Source organism: Lissotriton helveticus, chromosome 2_2, assembly GCF_964261635.1.
Source record: "Lissotriton helveticus chromosome 2_2, aLisHel1.1, whole genome shotgun sequence".
Classification (NCBI taxonomy): Eukaryota; Metazoa; Chordata; class Amphibia; order Caudata; family Salamandridae; genus Lissotriton; species Lissotriton helveticus.
The window spans coordinates 339,860,209-339,881,418 of NC_136060.1; the positions used below are offsets into that span (position 1 = coordinate 339,860,209).

General features: G+C 41.9%; 1 protein-coding gene across 1 annotated transcript in view; it reads right to left on the reverse strand.

Annotated features, from left to right (window-relative positions):
* Positions 1–21,210, reverse strand: part of JAKMIP1 (janus kinase and microtubule interacting protein 1) — a 1,395,482-nt gene that overhangs the window by 163,260 nt on the left and 1,211,012 nt on the right. The window contains 1 exon segment of the mRNA XM_078678490.1: positions 17,302–17,355. Within this exon segment, the coding sequence (XP_078534616.1) occupies positions 17,302–17,355 (54 nt within the window).

The following is a 21,210-nucleotide window of genomic DNA, read 5'->3' on the forward strand; positions in this document are numbered from 1 at the left end:
GGAGCATCCACGCACGCACCCAGTGGTGGGGCCAACATCGCCGGCACAGGGCCTTCATACTGGCCGGGGTGCGCTGAGGAATCCCCGCTACGACCCGCGGTGCTGTGCCAGGGACGGTAAGGGCGTGATTGGATTGAATCGAGCAGTGCCATCAGTAAGCAGCCTCTCCTGATCAAATAGCTGTCCGTGCCTGGCTCTGGGACCTACACTGGCTGGCTTGACCTTGCCAACCATAGCTCGATCCTGTTACCTGACGATCCTACTGGTAACTCTGCCAGGGGGGTGCTTTCACTGACTCCGGTATAAGACCCTCCCAGCCGACTGATCCCTTTTCAAACAGCGCAATTATGACAGTGGCGTATACTCATAACCACACAGAGCCCAGCCAATACCACGTTTAGGCACCCACGGGGAAGAGATCACATTACACCAACACAGTAACCTCACATCATGGGCAGAATCAGGGCAAAGACGCTGGATGGCCAACAAGGAATGGGCCCCCCTCCGCCATGGCGGAACCCTGCAGCCGGCCCTCCCCACCAAGGGCCAAATCCTCGGAGATGCCAGAGGGTGCTCCTGACAAACTGGACCTAATCCTCAAGGAAATCCGAGATTCCAGGGCAGCACTTGAACTGCAGATTGGCACGCTCACCACAGGCCTTAAATTTCTCAGGGCGGACGACGGCAAATTTGCCTCAGGGTTCTGGCCCTTCGAGTAACCACGAATTCCACAATGGCACGGCAGCTGCAGCAACAGATGGCAGGCCTCCTAGACAGGGTGGAGGATGCGGAGAGCAGAAATAGACCCAACAACATCTGCGTCATTGGCTTACCAGAACGCAGTGAGGGTATCAAAGCGGCAGACTTTATGGAGGCATGGTTTAGGGACCATATATCGCCTGAGGGACTCACCCCATACTTCTGTGTGGAACAGGCCCATAGAATACCAACTGGGCCATCCAAACCAAGCACACCACCCCGCCCATTGATAGTGAAAATCCTAAATGATAGGGACCGTGATGTGCTGTTACAGAAAGCGAGAGAAAACTCACTGATTCAGTTTGAAAATCACCGAATTTCATTGTACCCCGACTACACCATCATGATTCAGAGACAGAGAGCGTCTTACCAAGTTGTCAAGAAAAAACTGCAGAAGGTGCAACTTAAATACGCACTCCGATACCCTGCCAGGCTGAAAATAATTTATGACAAATAAACTCTCTTTTTTGAGAGCCCCGCGGACGCCGAGGAATGGATTGAAGTTATGTGCCTCGGATCTAGCCAGATCAGACACTCGGATTTCTCCTCCCAGGGCTCCGGCAAACTCCTGAAACCAGGATCTCGCCGATCTCAGACCTCCACTCATGGGTAAAGGTGGCGCGGGGCCATCGCGCGAACAACAACATCGAGACCAGGAAGGAGCTCTCGCTGCTGCTGGGGCTTTCAGCGAAGACTCCAATAAAATCCCCACGGACTCAGAGGACAGCACCCTGAATTCGGATTCCGACCACAGTATAACACTTTTCCCTACAATTACTCCCAGGGTGGCGCCCAACATAATTGATAATTGATAGCCGAGGAGCTCACTTGACGAGCATAGAATTCTTTTGGACCTGTGGATAAGCAAGCGTTTATGCAGATGACATAGACTCCAACTCCCGGAGACCATCATATCCTTTTACTGTAATCCTACATTTGCTCAATATCATCTCGTACTAACCTGTATGATAATATAGAAGGTCAAAATTGTTGCTAAGAATGTATAACCAGATTGCTTCTATCTACAGACAAATAGGACTTGGGTTTGCAGGGATTCCAGCTCCAGTACATGTATGTTTATTTACTGTGGCAACACTGTCTACGACATGTCTAATTACAACGCCCCCCTCTGCTAGGCCCCGTGGAGCCACCAGGCAGACGACCTTACTTTAAACACGGCCATGATCAATGGCGGCGGCCCCCCTACAAGCGTACGCACCGTTATCTGTTATGTGACTACTGTGAATTATTTTTGGGCCCAGTGTAGTTTGGGCACTGAGCCATGTTTTGTTGATGTTCATGGGGAATGGGGCTTCTGGTCGATGTCGGTCTATTGGCTCCATACACATGGGAGCTTTTCCTTACATACAGTGCAAAGTCAAGTACAACTACCACTTTAGGGTCTTACTACCTAATCACATGGAATGTACGAGGGTTGGGGGCGATACAGTAGAGACATTGTGTACACGCATATCTTCTCAGGCGTAGAGCACATATAGTGTTCCTACAGGAATCCCACTTAACTGAGTCGGAAACAACAAAAAATGCAAAAAATGGAGGGGACAGATATACTCCACTAACTACTTGGCGTTCGCCAGGGGAGCGACTATTAGGGTACGCCATGGGGTCTCGTTTATTGAACTGGAACGCCGGGTCGATGACCAAGGGAGGTACATACTATTAAAAGGCACACTAGATGGATCCCTGATAATCCTAGGCAGTGTATACGCCCCTAACTTTGAACTGGACCACTTCCTGCACCAACTGGGTACTGCACTGGCGGACTGGGATGGTGTCCCTTGAGTGCTGGGAGGAGATTGGAACGCTGTATTGGACATTACCCTAGATAGATCTCATCCTCCCCTTCACGGTACGAATGCCATTAAACTGACTGAACTGTGTACTACCTGGGCGGATGGCTGGGCGCTTGCAGATGCATGGCGATGTCTACACCCTACCCACCAGTATTACTCATTTTTTTCCCCAGTGCATGGTCTTCATACTAGAATTGACCGATTCCTCTTCTCTCGATCCAGTGTCACTCAGGTCTGCCAATACACCTACCTAGCTAAAACCTTCTGACGACAACCCCCTATAGCTTACACTCAACTGGGGTAATGTGCCCACTCCAGTGCCCACCTGGAAGTTACACCCGCAACTACTAGAGAATACCCAATTTCGAACAGCCCTTTCCAACACTATCACCAATTATCTAGCTGAAAATTGGAACACAGCCTCTTCTAAATTATTTGAATGGGATACACTATTGATGGTGGTAAGGGGGCATCGATAGGGCAATTAGTGGGGACCGACAGGAAACGGACCAACAATTACTCAGAGTTGAACAACAGATGACCACACTAGAACAGGAAGCAGTGTCAGACCCTGACAAAAAAGAAGACTTACAGACCGCCCGTATCGAACACGCTGAAACGTTAGAAACACTGTGGTTAATTGATCATTGGCATTCCTGCAATGCATACACACTGAAGCAGACAGGTCTGGCACACTACTAGCCCGCATAGTCCGGGATAGGCCCGATCCACCGGTCATAACTAGCATCCGTACACCTAATGGACATATAGCCCATACTCAATGAGAAATAAACTCAGCCTTCCATGATTACCTTAATACACTTTATGCTGCACCCCCACTTGTGGAAAACTCCTCTATTGTGGAATTCTTGCAGGATTTACCTATTCCTGTACTTTCTGAAGAGATACAAAAGGGAATAGATGGTCCCATAAAACAACAAGAAATCCGAGCTGCGATAAAAGGTTTAAATCGAAATAAAACGCCTGGGATTGATGGGCTACCTGTTGAATTTTACCACACATACTCAGAGGCCCTGGTACCTACACTACAATCAGTATAGAAAAACCGCCTTCCAGGCTGGCCATCTGCCACACTCCACCATGCAAGCACTGGTCACATCCTTACCCAAACCAGGACGTGATAGCCTAGACTTACACAGTTACAGACCCCTCTCCCTGCTAGCGACGGAATATAAAATCTTAAGTAAAGTTCTCGGCAATCGTATACAGCCCTATCTCAATACACTCATACACTCTTTGGTGATCCAAACTTGCTGGACCACGATTCCTTCTTACAGACTACGGACGCACCACCACGATTATATTTACTGCACGCCACTTTATCCCACTACATAAAGAACACATGGGCACCGCAGCGAACCCCCACAGCACAACTTGGTACATCTCTTATACTACATGGGGAATGGGGGACACCTGATCCATTGGTTATACACAGGTATAAGGACACACGCCACAACCACACTTACTTCACTTAAAACGCAATGGTCTAAGGACTCTACCACAGAAATCCCCGATAAGGCATGGCAGTCCATGCTAGAACACCCAAAAAGAGTTTCCCATAATGCCAAACTAAAGTTCATCCGGATTATGATCCTTCATCAGTCATATCTCACCCCCAAGCGGATCCATCGCATGTTCCCCGACGCTTCACATTGCTGCCCCCGCTGTAAAGGAGATGAGGCGGACCTCCTTCATATGCTGTGGACTTGCCTCCACCTTCGGGGCTACTGGGAGGGGGTTCGTCAGTCCCTAGGCGAAGTCACACAAATCCCTATATCGGATGACGCCCTAAACTGCCTCATGGGCCTTCGCAGACGCTCGAAAGTCCAGAAAGTACGACTGAAGTTTCTAGACCCGGCCCTCATATTAGCTATAAAAGCCCTCACCATGAGGTGAAAATCCCCCAGATGTCCAGCGTTATCCAGCTGGCAAGAAGACATGATTCAATGGGGAAAGGCAGAAGGTGCAGCCCTTCGGAGAGAAGAATAGAGGGGGCTTTGAAAACAACCCATTTTGATGTAATGGGAGATCATGCTTCATGAGTTCGAATCACTTGACTTGCTACCCTCACCGGGTACCCCAACCCCATAATCACAGAGATAATATGTGACTCTTCCATAGTAGGTCTCAGAACTCAGACCCATACATTGTATTTCATGATCGCTGCGGACCCTATTGTACTACACTGTTAGCATTCCCCCTTTAGGTTATAATGGACACCGGAAACACCGAAATACCAGGAGTGGGGGTTGGGAGGGTTAGGGAGGAAGAGGACATAGTTGCATTTGTTATTCATGTTAATTGGAAATGTAACAACTTTATGCTGCACATTTATCTGCCATAACTGCAATGATCCGCTATCCGAGATGTCAACTGACACTATTTATTCCCCATTTCCAGCATAATAATAGGGAGGAAAAGTACCGTAGATTCACAAAATATATATGTTGTACCTATTGTAAGTGGAAAATGACTGTCTCTGTGTAATATTCATTGCATTGGATTTGATATATTGGTCATCAAATAAAGTATGTTATAAAAAAATCAGATTTCACTGCTCCACTTGTAGGATGCCACAGCGTCAAAACCTTACGCCTGCCTCACAGCAGGCCTAAGGGTGACACAAGGGCACAATGTTGCAGTTGTTTTCAGACACAGCCCAGCAATACCATCATAACCAGTATATTTAATGTTGCTACTTATACCTGGTTAACAAGGGATGTCATGAAGCAACTATGAGAATTTGGATTATTAATTGGAGGGGATGGGAGCTCTCACCAAGTAATAATGTTAGAATTCTGTTCCAAATCCAGTTAAACCTCAATATTTTAATCCTGAGCACAACCCTTGGTAGTCTTAGCACAGAGCAGACAGGCATAATTTATGGGAAATGCGGAAAGCATTTATCAGTACCAAAGCAGTTAAAAAGTAGAAAACACAACACATTAAAAATTCCACTCCAATTAATATAAATAAAGTATAATTTAATGAACAAATAGACAATGACAAAGATCAGATGTAGAGAACCAGAGATATGCTTTGTAGAAGTTTACAGTAAAAAATAGAGACTAAAAGCACACCAATTGCTGTTATCTGGTTGCTTTAGGCCAGGTCCAAGTCTAAAGTTAAGGGAGACCATGAGCTACTTCTTTCTGGTCCAGTAAAGGGATTTCTGACTTGAAAATGTGTTCAGGAGAAAATCCTCATCTGCAGGTCAGGCTGCAGGCTTGGTCTGCAGTAGGACTCAACGATGGAGGCCTGCTCAAGAGCGGGTCTTTGCTGGGAGCCTCTGCTCTGGGGGGAAAAATGGTATGGTTGTCGGCGTGGTGGGAAGGTCCGAATGAAAAAAGTATGCAATCCATACATAGGAAGGTCTTATCGGCTGTCGGATGCTATTCGACGTCAGCTGCCGTGAAGTCCCTCTGCGTTTAGACTAAGATACATTTCTGGAATTTGAAATTATTTAAGCAGGAGAAACCAGCTGATATTGAATCACTTGTCATATTGGCCATCAGTGCTGGTTCAGCATCGCTACCAGTCTCTGCTGGTTCTTTGGGAGAAAAGTTCTGAAGTAGTTTCTAAATGTGCAGCTTTGCAGGGCATAGGTCAGGGGAATATACTCTAACACCAGACACAGTTCCAGGAACTTGTGGGGACCACTTGGGCTGTTAGAAATCATTCTCCCAACCAGCAGAGTCCAGGGAATATCCAGGTGGAACTGGTCAGAGGAGCTTTTGGAAAAACTAAGCTTATTACAGCTTTGCCCTTGGTACAAGAGGGAGAAGGTTCAGTCCTTGGAGTTTCTCTCCACAGGTTTAGCAGCAGGTTCCTTCTTCTGTCTTCTCAGGGCCTGAGGTGCCACATGTATGCATGGCTGTAGCTAGTGGGCATGGGAGACTCCCTCATCAATAGGGAAAAAGTTCCCAGGGGCAACCATGCCTACTTTGACATAATTTCCTTGGGGCTTGGCTCTAAGCAATGCCATAGTGCATTGCTGTGCCAACATTCAACATGGCAGAACATTTCTTCCTTGAGCAGAGCTCTGGGCATACCCCTGAGGTGTGTCTATGGCAATGAGAAACTATCCTTTTGAACCAGTTCTTCAGCAGGTTCTCCCCCACTTGAATTGGTGCCATCCTGACTACTTGGACAATGTAAAGGGCAGGCCTATTTGTGAAATATATCTGTCCATATTAAGGGAGTACCACTTTGAAGCTTGTGCAGTTGGTGGGAATATCCCTTAGGCCATCCTGTCAGGAGGAGGTCACACCTATTGCCACCTTAGGTCCTTTTGTTCCCTTTCCTCAAAGCCATTCACACCTTCTAGCAGGGGGGAAGCAGGATACCAGATGACAGCTGGGGATTAAATCTGAAAAGGCCACTAAAGTTTTAGGCAGGAAATAGTGTTTTACTAAAGTCACTTTTTCTGAAATATTTAGACAATATTTTCCTTCAGCTTTAATTTGGATTTTTTTTACCCATGAAAAAGTATTTTTGAAGTATTTTTCTAGAAAGTGCTAATCTGAAATTACCTTTATTAAGTATAATAAAGTATCTCAGTGTTTTTTTTGGCACATTCAACTTTGCTACAGTGAAAAATGGGTTTTGAGCCTTTTTCATTCTAACAAAATGTTAAAACATTAAATAACCTATGTCCTACTTTTGAATACTATGCACCCTGCCTTACAGATAGGAGGACTTATTTTAGAGTTGACTCAATACTTTTTTAAAAGGAAGGTTTAGGCCTGGCAAGACTGTGTTTTTGACAGATCAAAAACGCAGTTTTAAAACTGCCTAGTTATCCTGATGGAAGGCCTAGAGTCATGTTTTATATGGTCGCTTTAGTAGTGGCACAAAAAGTGCTACAGTCCCGGGGCTTCCCGGCTACATTTTCCAAAATTTGAGGCAAATGGTGGAATTATTATGGCTTATCCACAACACTGGACTTCTTTGTGAGTCATGGGAGTTGATTCTCTGGGAAGGATTGGTGAGTGAAGGTTGGGGGAGGGGCATGAAGACATGATGCACATTTATTATTGTTTTTTATTTTCTTTGTTATTTTTTTATTTGAAAATCAATAAAGTCTGTTTACAAAAAATTACTACAGTCCACTGAATACATTTAACTTACAGGCCCTGGGTAGCATATACCAAAGACTGATACATAATTTAAATGTGCCAATCAAGGTTTTTTAACTAAGATGACTCAAAACAGGATTGCAGGAAAATTGTCTGTCTAGCGTACATGCTAAGGAGTGAAACACTTCTGACTTTATTAAAAAAAGAGTGATTGGAATCAGTACATGGAGGCATGGTTTGAATAAGTGAGTCTACACAACTTTACATGGTACGGATTGACTTGAATTTTGGAAAACTGTTGATGATCACAGGAACGGAATTAAAACCGGTCATCAGATGGATATTGACCTTCATAAGACAGCCCTGAAAAAGTCATGGGGAACTCCTTATACGACGAAACACATGTTGGTTGGGCAAAAGAAGTTAAGAAAATAAAGAACACCGAAGAAACTCAGGTGCATTGAACTTTTTACATGTACTGGTATATAATTTAGCGTGTGCTCAGGGCATTGTTTATACTGTCTCGATGATCCTCCAGATCTATATTTAACAAGGCAGGGTGATTCCTCGTTCCCTTGGTACGCCGTAACTGACGCTATGGCCTATCATACAAACCCAGAAATAGTGAGCGCCCCCATCAGCCCTAGAAATATTCCCCCAATCGTGTTTTATATCTAAGGATTTTTAATACTTCCATGCTTTTTAGGGACCAGAGTGCATGCCCTAATTAGCAGAATCCTAGTGTACAGACTCCAGAAACCAACAGCATTAGTTAAAAAAAATGGGGAGGGTCATGCTAAAAGAGACTTTGTCTGACAACAACTCTTTCCACCCAGACAATTAGAAAAACAGATAATTTGGCCTGTTATGCTCACGTGTACAATACCACTTGTCAGATTTGCAATGTACCTCATTCTTTGTTGAACTTTACAGACAGACCCTCTCATGCAGTGAGGGGACTGACGTAATTTGCAATGGTCATGCCCCCGTCCATATGAAGTCTACCTAGGTGGACAGTAGCCTGTGATATCCTCCACTGGTCATATTTTACTCTAGCTAAGACACAACAATGAATACTGCCCACCTTTGTGTAATAGGATCTGTCTACTGCCAAGTTGCAACCAGGGCTTAGGCACAGTAGTACACTACTGCCTTTTATGTCATGAAGGCCTGGATGTTTACTGAATCAAATTCTATATTAACAGGGAGATGGAAAGCCAGGCTGGGGGATCTCCATATCAACGGCCATGCCACCATATTGAGATACTTGTACAAAATGCAGCCAACAACATTCACCCATCTACTCACTAAATTGCTTAATCCTTCCTTCATCTGGAATCTCCTCCTATCATTTTAGTCCACTTGGAACCCAAACTATCCAATGCTCTGAACACTCAGGCTAAAATCTTCTGAACACTTTAGCCCCAATCTCAGAAATGATGTTCCTCAAGTCTAACAAACGATGCACTGACAATGTTCTAAAATAGTGATACCTGAAAGCAATTAGTGGTAACATCATGTTTATGCTACATTTGTTGTGTTAATGTTTTGGCACAGATAACTATGCCACTTGAAATAGCAAGGAAGAGTGCTAGAAAGACACTGACATAAAAAGTATTGTCCAATGCACATCATGGCAAGTACAGTCTGTATGTGAACACAAATATTTTAAGGGCAATATTATTGGCCTACAATTGTAGCACATCATGTCAAGTACAGTCTGTATGTGAACACAAATATTTTAAGGGCAATATTATTGGCCCTCAATTGTATCACATCCAAGAAATCACAATACTACATTGTTATGCAAAGTATATATTTTACTGTTTTTACCTCTGCAACTACTTACTTATACTAACTTGTTATGTAGTGATTAGGTGGAAGCATTGAATATGATATAACTTTCATGTGACATAAAAGGTGGTAGTATGGGGTATATAGTCAATCCAGATCACACACTCAGGTTGGGGAAAACGTTTATTCCTTGTAGATCATTTACTTCAAACCTTAGGACAGCAGGGCACAGCAATCTCCCAACGTCCGTTCCCATCAACCGCCTTCTCACCACATTCTCCTGTGACACCCTCAAGATTCTAATCCCCCTCATTGTTACATAGTCGACATTCCAACATGGAGCACCCGTAAGAACAGGCTAGCACATAGCACATCTTCACCTTCCATACTATAAAACAATAAATGGAGAACAGAAACATAACAAGAAGCCTGTTTCAGTTTCAATAGAAATAGGTACAGGAATAACTGGTAGAACTATGCATCATGCATATAAACATGAAAATAAAAGTAGGAAAGGAAAAAACAAATATAACCAATACAATAACATCACATAGTCATCATGCCATTTAGGTTTGAATAACAATCCCTTTTGAGTATAATCATCACCCATGGACTTTCCAAAAGAAGAACCATTATGTTTTTCATCCAGAGTAGAGGATTTCCAACTCTTACAAGTCTTGAGAAACTCCACACATCACCAGAGTCAAGAACTACTACATTTCTCCTCACCTTATTAATCAAGAATGGACCCATGAATTTTGATTTTCCTTTTTTTACCGTACCAGACTTCCTGACTAATACCGTATCACCCCTTCTTCCAAGAACTCACACTTACACAACTCTTGTCATCAAAATGTTTCTTGTACCTCATCTGATATTCCTCCCTACGTTGCTTAATTTCATCATTAGAGTATTTTTTCTGCATCTTCACACTCAATTTCAGTCAGGCTGGGCTAAGGTTGTAGTGAGGTTTCCTGCCCCTTAACACTGCAAATTATGATACAAATATCACCTCATTAGGCGTTACACGATGAGCCGACCAAGTTTCTCTCAAAGCATCATGCAACAAGCATTTCTCCAACAAAGCATGTTGAGCACAACTTTTCACCAGGTTGTTCATACTTTCTGCCAGGTCATTAGGTTTGAGAGCATAAAGAGCAGTCTTGAGATGGGTAAAAGAAAGTTGACTCAAAAAATCTGACATTTCATGTACTACAATCTGCACCCCATTATCAGAAAGCAAACTACTCAGTATACCTTCTCTAGAGAACTCTTCCTTGAGAAAGTCAATAACAGTTTCTAGATTTACCACAGGAACACACTTTGTAACAACACATTGGGAGTATAATCTCCTAAGAGCATCACAAACTGCTCACTCTGCTTGAATAACTCAAAGGGGCCGGAAATGTCCAGTGACAACCTAGACCATGGCTCATCAGGGATTTCAACTGGTGACAAAGGACCAGCATGAGTTCTCTTGGTTATCATTGTTGGCACACTGCCAACAGTCCTTAACCATCGCCTTCACATCATGGTCCATCCTTGGCCACCAGTACCATTCACGCAATCTTGCTCCTGCCCAAATGACCTTCATGAGATAAATTCATAATTTTTATCTTCAAAGCATTTGGAGGTATAACCCCCCCTTAGTACCTTATCCCTTACAATGCACAGTTCATCCTTGACTGCAACGAAACCACATAAAGATGTAGGCACATCCTTATTATCAGGCCAGCATTCTATAACAAATTCTTTGAGTTTTCCCAAATCTGTATCGGTAGAAGCTTCTTCCCACTCACTGTCCCTTAAAGCTGGCTCACTCATCCAATTCACCAACCCACTCTCAGGCTCATAATGTCCCCCACTAGTCGGTATTCTAGACAAACAGTCAGCTACACAGTTCCTAGAGTCTGGTATGTATGCCACCACAAAGTTGCAGTTGGACAATCCTTCCGTCCACCTTTTGATTCTGGGAGAAATACTCTCTAGTTCCTTGCAGATGGAAATCCTATTGAGAGGTTTTAGGTCCGACCTCACCGTAAAGGGCAACCCCCACAAGAAAAACACCGCCACTGCCTCACGCCTCCATCCATCTGGGCCAGAATGGCACCTAAACCCTTAATGCTGGCATCTAAGGACAAAATCGTCTTTTTCTTGGAATCAAAATGTCCCAAGGTAGGGAACATTAGCAATACATTCCTTGATTACCTTAAAAGCTTGATTTCCAGCCACTTGAACTGACTTCATTTTTAAGCTAATCATTTAAAAGCTGAGCAATGCTGGCAAAGTTTTGAATGGATTTGGAGTAAAACTTTGCCAGCCCCAAGAATGAACGTACTTGGTCTTTATTTTCAGGCTCAGGAGCCTGCACAATGTAACTTGCCAAATCCAATTTAGGACTTATTCCTTCTCCAGAGATGGTGTCCTAAATATGTTACAGTAGACACCCTGAATTTGCACTTCTCCTTTTTAAGTACCAGCCCTGCCTCCTGGAGACGATTCAACGCCTTCTGCAGAATCACATCATGTTCTTGCATATCGCAACCATAAACCAATATGTTGTCTTGAAAGAACAGTACCTTATCCAATCTCTCGAGAATCCTCTTCATGACCCTCTGAAAACATGCCACCGTAGAAGCAAGGTCAAATGGAGTGCTAATGAAGCCAAACGTTCCCAGAGGAGTCACAAAGGAAGTGAGATGACTGGAATCAGGATGCAGCATGATCTGATTATACGCTGATGACAAATCCATAACACTAAAAACTCTTGCATCTTTAATCAATGCCAGTGTCTCCAAAATGTTTGGCAGGGGTTGTCTGTCAACCCTAATATACTTATTTAATCCTCTCAAATCCACACACATGCGGATCTCACTCCCACCATTCTTGGGTGCCAAAACCACCATTCACACCATCACACAATCACACCATCTTTCCTCAGTTTATTGAGCTCCTGTTCAAGTGGTGCTAACATCATGTGGGGAACCCTCCTTACTTTGGAAACAAAAGGCACTGCATTATTCGTCAACACAATTGTGTGCTCATAATTCCAAAGTAAACCGAAGCCATTGCTGAAGACCTTGGCAAATTCAGTGTAAATCCCCTAAGGACATCCTTCTTCACTGATTGCCAACACCTTATTATCAGCATTGGGGTTTCAAGTTATCCCCATGTCTCTCTGGTGTCTCAATCCCAAAATATTATCACCTCTTTTCGCTTCATACACCTTCCCCACAGTTTCACGTTCTTCAAACTGCAATTTCATCAAATGGTATCCCAAAACATCTATTTTCATCCCACCACATCCAACCAGATATATGTCAGGTTCCTGTTAGCTTATCTTCTCTTCTCCAAACAGCACCGCCCAATTTTTATCTCCAATTATGGTGTAAGGAGATCCAGAATCAGCTAAAACAGACAGACAGTTACCATTAACAGCTATATAACACTCCGGCATTTCAATGGGATCTGTATTAACAGAACCATCACTCCTGACACTTAGCACAAATTTGCTCTTCATCCACTTGGTTTACACTCTGCTTGGAATTTGAATTTCTGTATACACATGCCTAATGACCTTTTTTCCACACTTGTTGCAAGTTACGAACCTTGCATTGGACCTGGGCTATTGAACACATGCCCTTCACTAACACACCAAAAACAATTTACTCCTGCACCTCTTGAATCTTCCAGGATTTGTTTCTTTCTTGCTCCATCCTCCTTACCCCTTATATTTTCCTTAGCTATAACTCTCACATTACTCTTTCCTTCATTTACAATTGTCTCCACAATAGAAGAATCATCCTTCCCCCTTCTCTTCCCTCATTTCACACATCTACATACTTGTATTCTCCATTGCCTCCACCACCTCCACCATAGATATAACATCAGCCAAACAAGAAATTCTTTGAAAGTAATTTCTCCTGGGCTTTGGGATTGTTAGTGCACCTCACGATTTGATCTCTCACAAGAGTCAGACAAATGGTCAAATTCACATGTGCGAGCAAACGTTTTCAAAGCTGCCACATAACTCCCTATCTTTTCCTGTTTACCTTGCATCCTAGTGAAAAATGTGTGTCTTTCTAACACCACATTGACTTGTGATCCCAAAAATGTTTTCAAACTCATAACCAACATGTCATTAACATTATCAGGCTCACCCTCCCCATCTCCAATTTGTATCACATTAAGACTCGCATAAACTCTTCTGCTCTCAATACCTAAATTATGCAATAACATTGCTTGTTTCCTAAGTGCAGAAATGTTTTCGCCCCCGATCGCAATAAGGGATGAATCAAAAATCAACTTCCGGGAGGTTCAGATGTGCTGGTTATTTTTTTTTAATGATATATGATATCCCAAGAGTACAATTGACTGACGACCTCTTAACCAAACATATGAAAGAAAAGGAATGCTGACCTATTCATATGTATATTAAACATACATCAGTGTATCCATTACTTATCAATGTGGTTAATTGCCAGGTAAGGACAGGCAACATGGTAAAGGTAATGGAAGTGATAATGCTCCTCCAAGTATGAAGCTATATCTAACTCCAGGTCTGTCAATCACATGGAAAATTAGTCAGAGAGGCACAATTACAAGGAGTGCCTGTCATTGTGTGAGCATGTATCCAACAGGAATGAGAAAAATTGTCACCTTCCCCACGAGGATGCATTGTCTTGACAAAAAACAAACATCACTGGAACCCATAAACCCCAGTGCCACCGTTTTGTGAGAACAGCACCACAAGGAAGAAGAACAATGCTGTTGAAGTATCGGCTGCTAACCACTTTATACTTCTAAGATGACAGCAAACGTAACATACGTATGTAACTTCATCTTCATGGAAAATTGACCTTATATGGATGCGTGAATACGTTGCTTCTTCTACGCAGGAAATGTAGCACAGCTTTAGAACGTCAATCTGTATGTTCTACTAGAACATGTTGATCACCAGCAGGAGCTCGACGTCACCATTCCTCACTTTGCTGGTTCCACGGAGGGACACAGACTGGCGGCTTCACGGGATGACTGCTGCCACTGCCCTCGATGGAATTAACTTGTCCCGCCACACAAGAGGATTTTTGGTAGGCTAAATGTGTGGATTCTAATTATTCAGTCCAATGATGCCAGGTTTGATGAACACTCGTCCCCAGTAGTAAATACAGATCACACGTTCAGGTTGAAGAAAATGTTTATTCCTTGTACATCATTTACATCAAACCTTAGGGCAGCAGGGCACAGCAATCGCCCAACGTACGTTCCCATCAACCGCCATCTCCCTTTTCACCACATTCTCCCGCCACACCCTGAAGCTTCTAACCCCCCTCATCGTAAAATAGTCAACCTTGCAACAAGGAGCACCCATAGTGTACCATAAAGGTTATTTTCAGTCAGGCAAATGATTCTGTAAATCCAACCAAAGAACTATTACAAATTTAAAAGGAAAGAACTACATTTTAAGAGCAGTTCAGTCCACTGATCTTTAAGATAATCCATTGTCATTCTTCATAAAGACAATTGGAATCTTAGTAATAACTTTAGTTGGAATTCTGAGGGCTTATATCATCACTGCCACCTCTGGCTGGGAAATATGATCCCTATTCATCAAGGCTTGTAAGTTGTAACATAACATTACATAAAACATGTTTTTGTAAAGCGCACGTTCACCCAAAGGTATCTTGGTGCTAAATAACGGATGTTTATTGTATATGTCTATGATGACAGTTTGATATGCCAAACTCCCTCAAAAAAATTCTCTCCTTCATGAGAAATTTGTAATGCCAAATTCATCAACCTAGGCCTCAAAGCCCTTGCTTTGATCACGAGTAGCCTCATGAATTCTTTACCACCAGTGGAATTATCCTTAGACCATCAAATATGCAATTATCACCCCATCCAAATGAAGCCAACTGAAGAACCAGTTAATGTTTCCAACAACAAAATCATATCCGGCCTTTCTTGTATGGCAGAAGCTTTTGAACTGTCACCTCCTGACAACTGTATACCAACTTGAACCAGATAGCCTCTTGAGTGACTTCGACCCAGGTTAAAAACCCTGGAGTGCAATGGAAATCACTCTTCTAAACATCAGGGCAGAGTTACTCTTATCACATAATCAGTGTCACCCTGGTATATTGATGTAATTGATTGAAACTTCTCAGCCACTTTTAACTCCATTAACCATTAAGTTGTAGTTGCAATACATCGAAGGGAATGTGCTGTCTTAGTTAAAGGTATTCCCTCAGAGGCACCCCTATGAACATAAACTGGGCTGATTCCTATCAAGATTAGCCAATGTGTGGTGTTTTCCAGAGTTTTTCCATGTATATATCGATGGGGTATTTCTATGGGTCAAACCTAGCCTAAAGGCAACGGACTACTGCAAAAATATTTAATGTTTATAAGGCATCCCGCACAATCATCCAAGACAGCTACAATATAGGGACCCACATGGATGCAGATGTCACTTAATTCTGCCTTAAGCTTGATGATGAATCTGGTGTCCTCCACAAATCTGCCTCAATGTCTTACACATGTCCACCTCTGAACATAGATTAATTGGCTATGCCTCATTAGTCAAAAATAAGATTCTCCTCTTTAGCTGTGTCAACCTAACCTCATTCCCTTCTTTGTGGCCTGGAGAATTTGTCTCTTCTCCAGTCGCAGCAGAAGAAGCCCGTCATTTGGGAGTTCTGCATTATAGTGACATTCCATCAACGTTGGTGGCTAAAACGGGATCGACGCTTAGAAAACATTGCTAGTGCTCCCTATGATCCTTTCCAGTCTACTGTAACAAATTATTTTGGCCTCAGCATTACAAATTAGACAGCACATCTGGTTTTTGGATTGAAGTGACATGATCGCATCACTCCAACATTGAAAGCTTTGCACTTACTTCTTGTAAAAGACAGAGTATCATTCAAAACTCTCTGCCAAGTGCATGAGGCACTCCATTGTCGATGTTTTAACTACATGCAAATACTGCTCATTCCTTACCTACTGACCAGACGCCTCAGGTTAGTCTCAATTAGCCAACAGACATTTTGTGGCTGCTAATCATACTAGGCACAAGAGATTTGATGGTCAAATTCCTCATTTTCTGTGCTCCTCTCTGTGGTACTCCCTGCTACTACATCGAAGGCTTGCAGAAGATCTTGTCAATCTTAAAGACTTACCAATTCTCCGTAGGGTTTGGATGATCCAACCCACTTCAACACATTACTCCCCAGTTTCTACTTTGTAGCTCTGGCTGGTCATGCACCTAAGACATACAGGGCATATATGATGGCGGAGTGCTTACTAAGTGTTGTCCCTCTGGAGTGACTACCAGGAGCATCATCAGCTTCCACACAGTATGTTCCTGTTACTTTCATTATTTTATATAAATGCAAACCGAATGCATTCTAAGGCCTCAGATGGCCGCTTTGTAGTGCTTTGCAAAACCTTGCATAAATAAATAAAACTCTGTAGCGTTCAACATAGTTTTCTTGTGAATCTGGTGTCCCGCATTAAGCAGTTCATATGGATATAATACAGTTATGTGTCGTCTAAAATAAATATCTGCACAGACATATTAAATAGATTTGTAAATACTACAGCTTTTCCTGCATAATATTTTACTACATTTACCATATTTCTTCTGTTATAATAATAACCGTGTGGCTTAGCAATATAAGAGTATTTTCATTGTATGCGAAAGAGTCAGGAAAGAAAGTGCATGATTTTTTTGCTCATCTGTCCTGGTCTATTGCATTAACGAAAACCCAAGGTGCAATAAAAAGTAAAAAGGTGTGCTATAGTATGAATCACATTCTTAGTTCAATACTCACCCCATTGTCCCCAAGAATATCAAGCTTCTTCATAAGTTCAGAGATATCTACATCCTGCAAAAGAATGGCAAAATAATTAATATAAAATATTGAGTATTAAATTTAGGTCAAGTGAGCAGCATGGAGAAATAAATATGAGTAGAAAAAATACAATTTAGAAAAGGGGAATCAATATTTATACAACAAATCTAGTAGTATCAAAGTTGCAAATGTATTTTAATCAATTTCTGTTCATAGACTTTATAAATGTTTTTTCAGTTGTTGAGGTAAGGCATCAAACATAGAAATGTGTACGGCTCTGGCTATCCCCTTTAAAAACAGCATATACAAAAGAGCGACTTCATATGACACAGTCTACCGCTGAGCAGACTCTACAAAGGTGAAATATTTCAGGGACAGCCCTTGAACACATTCATTGATTTCCCCACTCCCAGAGTCATCATGTACTTTTAAGTTCCTCTGTTTCTTACTCCTGCATAGTGAAATGTTTGATTCCGCAGGAGCCCTGCCTTAACGCTGCTGCTTTTCAATATCTACAGACTTCATGTAGCACTAGGATGATACTCAGGTACTCGTCTGCTTAAAGAACAGCACAAAGAAGCAGTTTAGCAATGGGAAGTGCCTAAATCATGTCTTCTTTTGGATAAAAGACATATATGTTTGTCTGAAGGAGGGAAAGAAATTCTTCACAAAGGAAGAATGTACTCAGAAGCTCCTCCCTCCAATTGGGTGAACAGCAAAACACACAAGATGATGGACGGAATGTTGCACAATGGCAAAACATTCACCCCCAGTCACAGATCTGGGTTTAATCCATCGTTATTTTGCTCACCAAGCCACCCCAGTTCAGACATGGCCATATGCAAATCAGTCTTGACCCTGTGCCTCATGGGAACAGTCCAGCCCGAACTGCCAAGCCATGTCTTCCCTGGACCGGAATCAAGCATCTTAGGACCGGTTTCTAGCTATCAGCCGTCTTCAGCCAGGATAGCTTGACTCCAGTGGCCTAGTGAGCAAGGGGCCCACGTCTGGGCATACCCTTCCCACATAGGGTGAACAGCAAAACACACAAGATGATGGACGGAATGTTGCACCAGCAGTCTTACAACCTCTTCCTAACAGGTCAGAAACTTTGGGATTAATATTGTTAGCAACCTCGGAAACCGGTACAAGGAGCTAATTCCCAACTCACACTCATCTGAAAAATCCCCCCACACCTCCAAGCCAGCCACTTCATAGAGGATAAATAAGCATTGATCTTAGAGCATATTGGAATACACGAACAATTTCCTAAATGCCCTCCCAAAAAGCTCATTAAGCATTGCATTGAGTGCAAAAGTGGGCAGCCATTATGTACCAGGATTTAAAAAATGGGGATCATGTCAATCCAGCGTTAAAGGCTCTCCACTGGCTCCTGGTTTAACTTATGATCAAGGTGAAAAAAACTGTGTGAATTATGCAACAGCATACTGGAGCATACGACCTGCCTACCCACAGAAACTAGAAGGCTACTTTGGTTTAGCTAGGAACTTGCATTCCTCCTCAGCTTACTTGAGCTATCAGAGTTCCTATAAAAGATTAAAGTGTGAATTAATCTCCTTGGAAGTCCAGCCCAAAACTCTGGAAATGACCCAGCTTTCAAGTCCTTGTGAAGATTGCAGTTCAGGAACCCCCTGAATACCAACCTTTTACAAAGGCTTTCAATTAAGTCTAACATACTTTTTCCTTGTTTTTTACCACTTTGCCTCGTTGTTTTGATGTGGCGTAGGTGACATGTGGCACCCCTAATAAAATTCCTAAATAAATAAATACAATGAAAGAAAGAGAATCGTGATGAACAAATCAAACTGCTTTAGGTGAAGCCAGTGGTCTTGGAGAGGAAAGATACAACACGCAGCTTATGTTCATCTCAGATTCTCCATTGTAGTTGTCTGCTGTAAAGGTACCTTGATTGACAGACAACTGAAGCATTCACACTCCTGAACCAATCTTGATTTGGATGGTTTTAGCATTCTGACATATACAGAGAAGGATGTTACCTACTTTGAATATTTCAGTCTAATTTAGTGGCACTCAAAAATTGTGAGGTTATATTCCCCTATATGTCCATTCCCTAATTATCCATACCCCCTCCTTGACGAATATAATTTAAATATTATTGTGAAAAAACACTGAAGCTGTTTCAAGACACTAGCTACCTAGTCTCTCACTTCTGCCCTTAGTAAAATGACTGCTGCATGACAAAGGATCTCAAACCAGATGTTGAAAATGGCTCACAGAATGTCGTTTCCCACTAGTTTCATGTCTTCTATTCTAAAACATCCACAGAGCTCCTAATAGCATCTTCAAGTCATTGAGGCTATGACAGCTCAGACAGTAAAAACAATTTGTACCAATCCGCTAGAGATTTTGTGGATTAATGTTTAATAGATCCAGTGTTCAACTCCAAAAACAAAAATTGGATGAGGCACCTTTGAGATTGGAGCAGGTTCACAGACACCACGAAATGTAGACTACATAGAGGAATTGTAAGTGGCAATAATATATATAAATCAAAAGATCAATCTGTTACCAATAAGGCATTTCTCTACCATTAGATTGCTTGAAACACTATTTTGAGAAAGTCAAAAGTAAACAGGAAAAAGATCACACAAAATGTGCTTACTACAGAATATAATACGGACCAGTAGATTACTTTAGAAAGACCTCAGCCACATTAAACAAGAAGACTAATAGTGGATAATTTGTAACTAATTAGTCAATACATGAAAACAAGCAACAGCACCTCAGAATACTGCATACAAAATATCATCTGACATAAACATTGTGTCCTATATATCAGTTGCGAAAATACTGTCCCATTGCGTGAAGATTTGTATTATTAATTTCCGTGGAGTGATATTCTTGTAAATTACATTTCGGGGACAATAATAATGTTTCAGATGCTATTCTGACAACGCTAATCCGGTACCACACCAAACAAGCACTCTGATTGATCAGTAAAAAAGAGAACATAAAATCAACCATGAATTAGAAATAGGTGAAATTAGAATAAAAAGGTGAAGAAAAACCAACATACAAGATTGTGAATAAAGAACAATGATTCTATTCCATAATCCGAACTAAGGATGTAAATTACAACAAATGCTTAATAGAATTAAATGGAAAATGTGACTTTTTACCCAACTCTACAAACACAGTTGAAAACAATGCAATAAAAGAGATGTAAGTAGTAAGAGTACAGCACTGTTCAAGTACCACAGAAACTCGCCGTTTTGGGCTATAAAGACAACGTTCATAATTCCACACAAATATATTAAGTGTCAAGTCAAGTCAAAAGGTACTTTATTCGGCAACTAAAAGCCATAAAATCAAACATGCTAAAAAAATATGCATTTCATCAACATAGATTCGACTTATAAAACCTTGGTCACATAAAAAGATAAAATAGGGACCTCATTTAAATCAATAAAAATGCCCATTTTTTTATTCTAGGCGTTCACCCCTACAATTTATATTTTCAAAAATACTCATTGCTGTTATCCCCTTTGCACTTTGTCACACCTGAAAGGTAACACCTAGTTATTATTAGGACTCATAAATAAGTTAATAACCAGTAGTAATGCATTTTGTGCCCATAATTCTCCATTTGCAATCAGTCACTAAAAGGGATTCATGCAGACATTTTTTATAAATACTTTTTACATCTTTAAATGTGCTAATATAATTTGAATATAGTTTAAGATCAATAAAATAGTTTGGATGCCATTGTCATAAGCAGAAAGAAGCATTTTGGAAATGTCCAACGTTTTAGTGATATTCCCCCAGATTTTTTGCCTTGACTGTTTTTGTTGGACACATGACTCTGCACTTTACTCCTGCCAACCACTGGTAAAGTGGGTGTGCTTC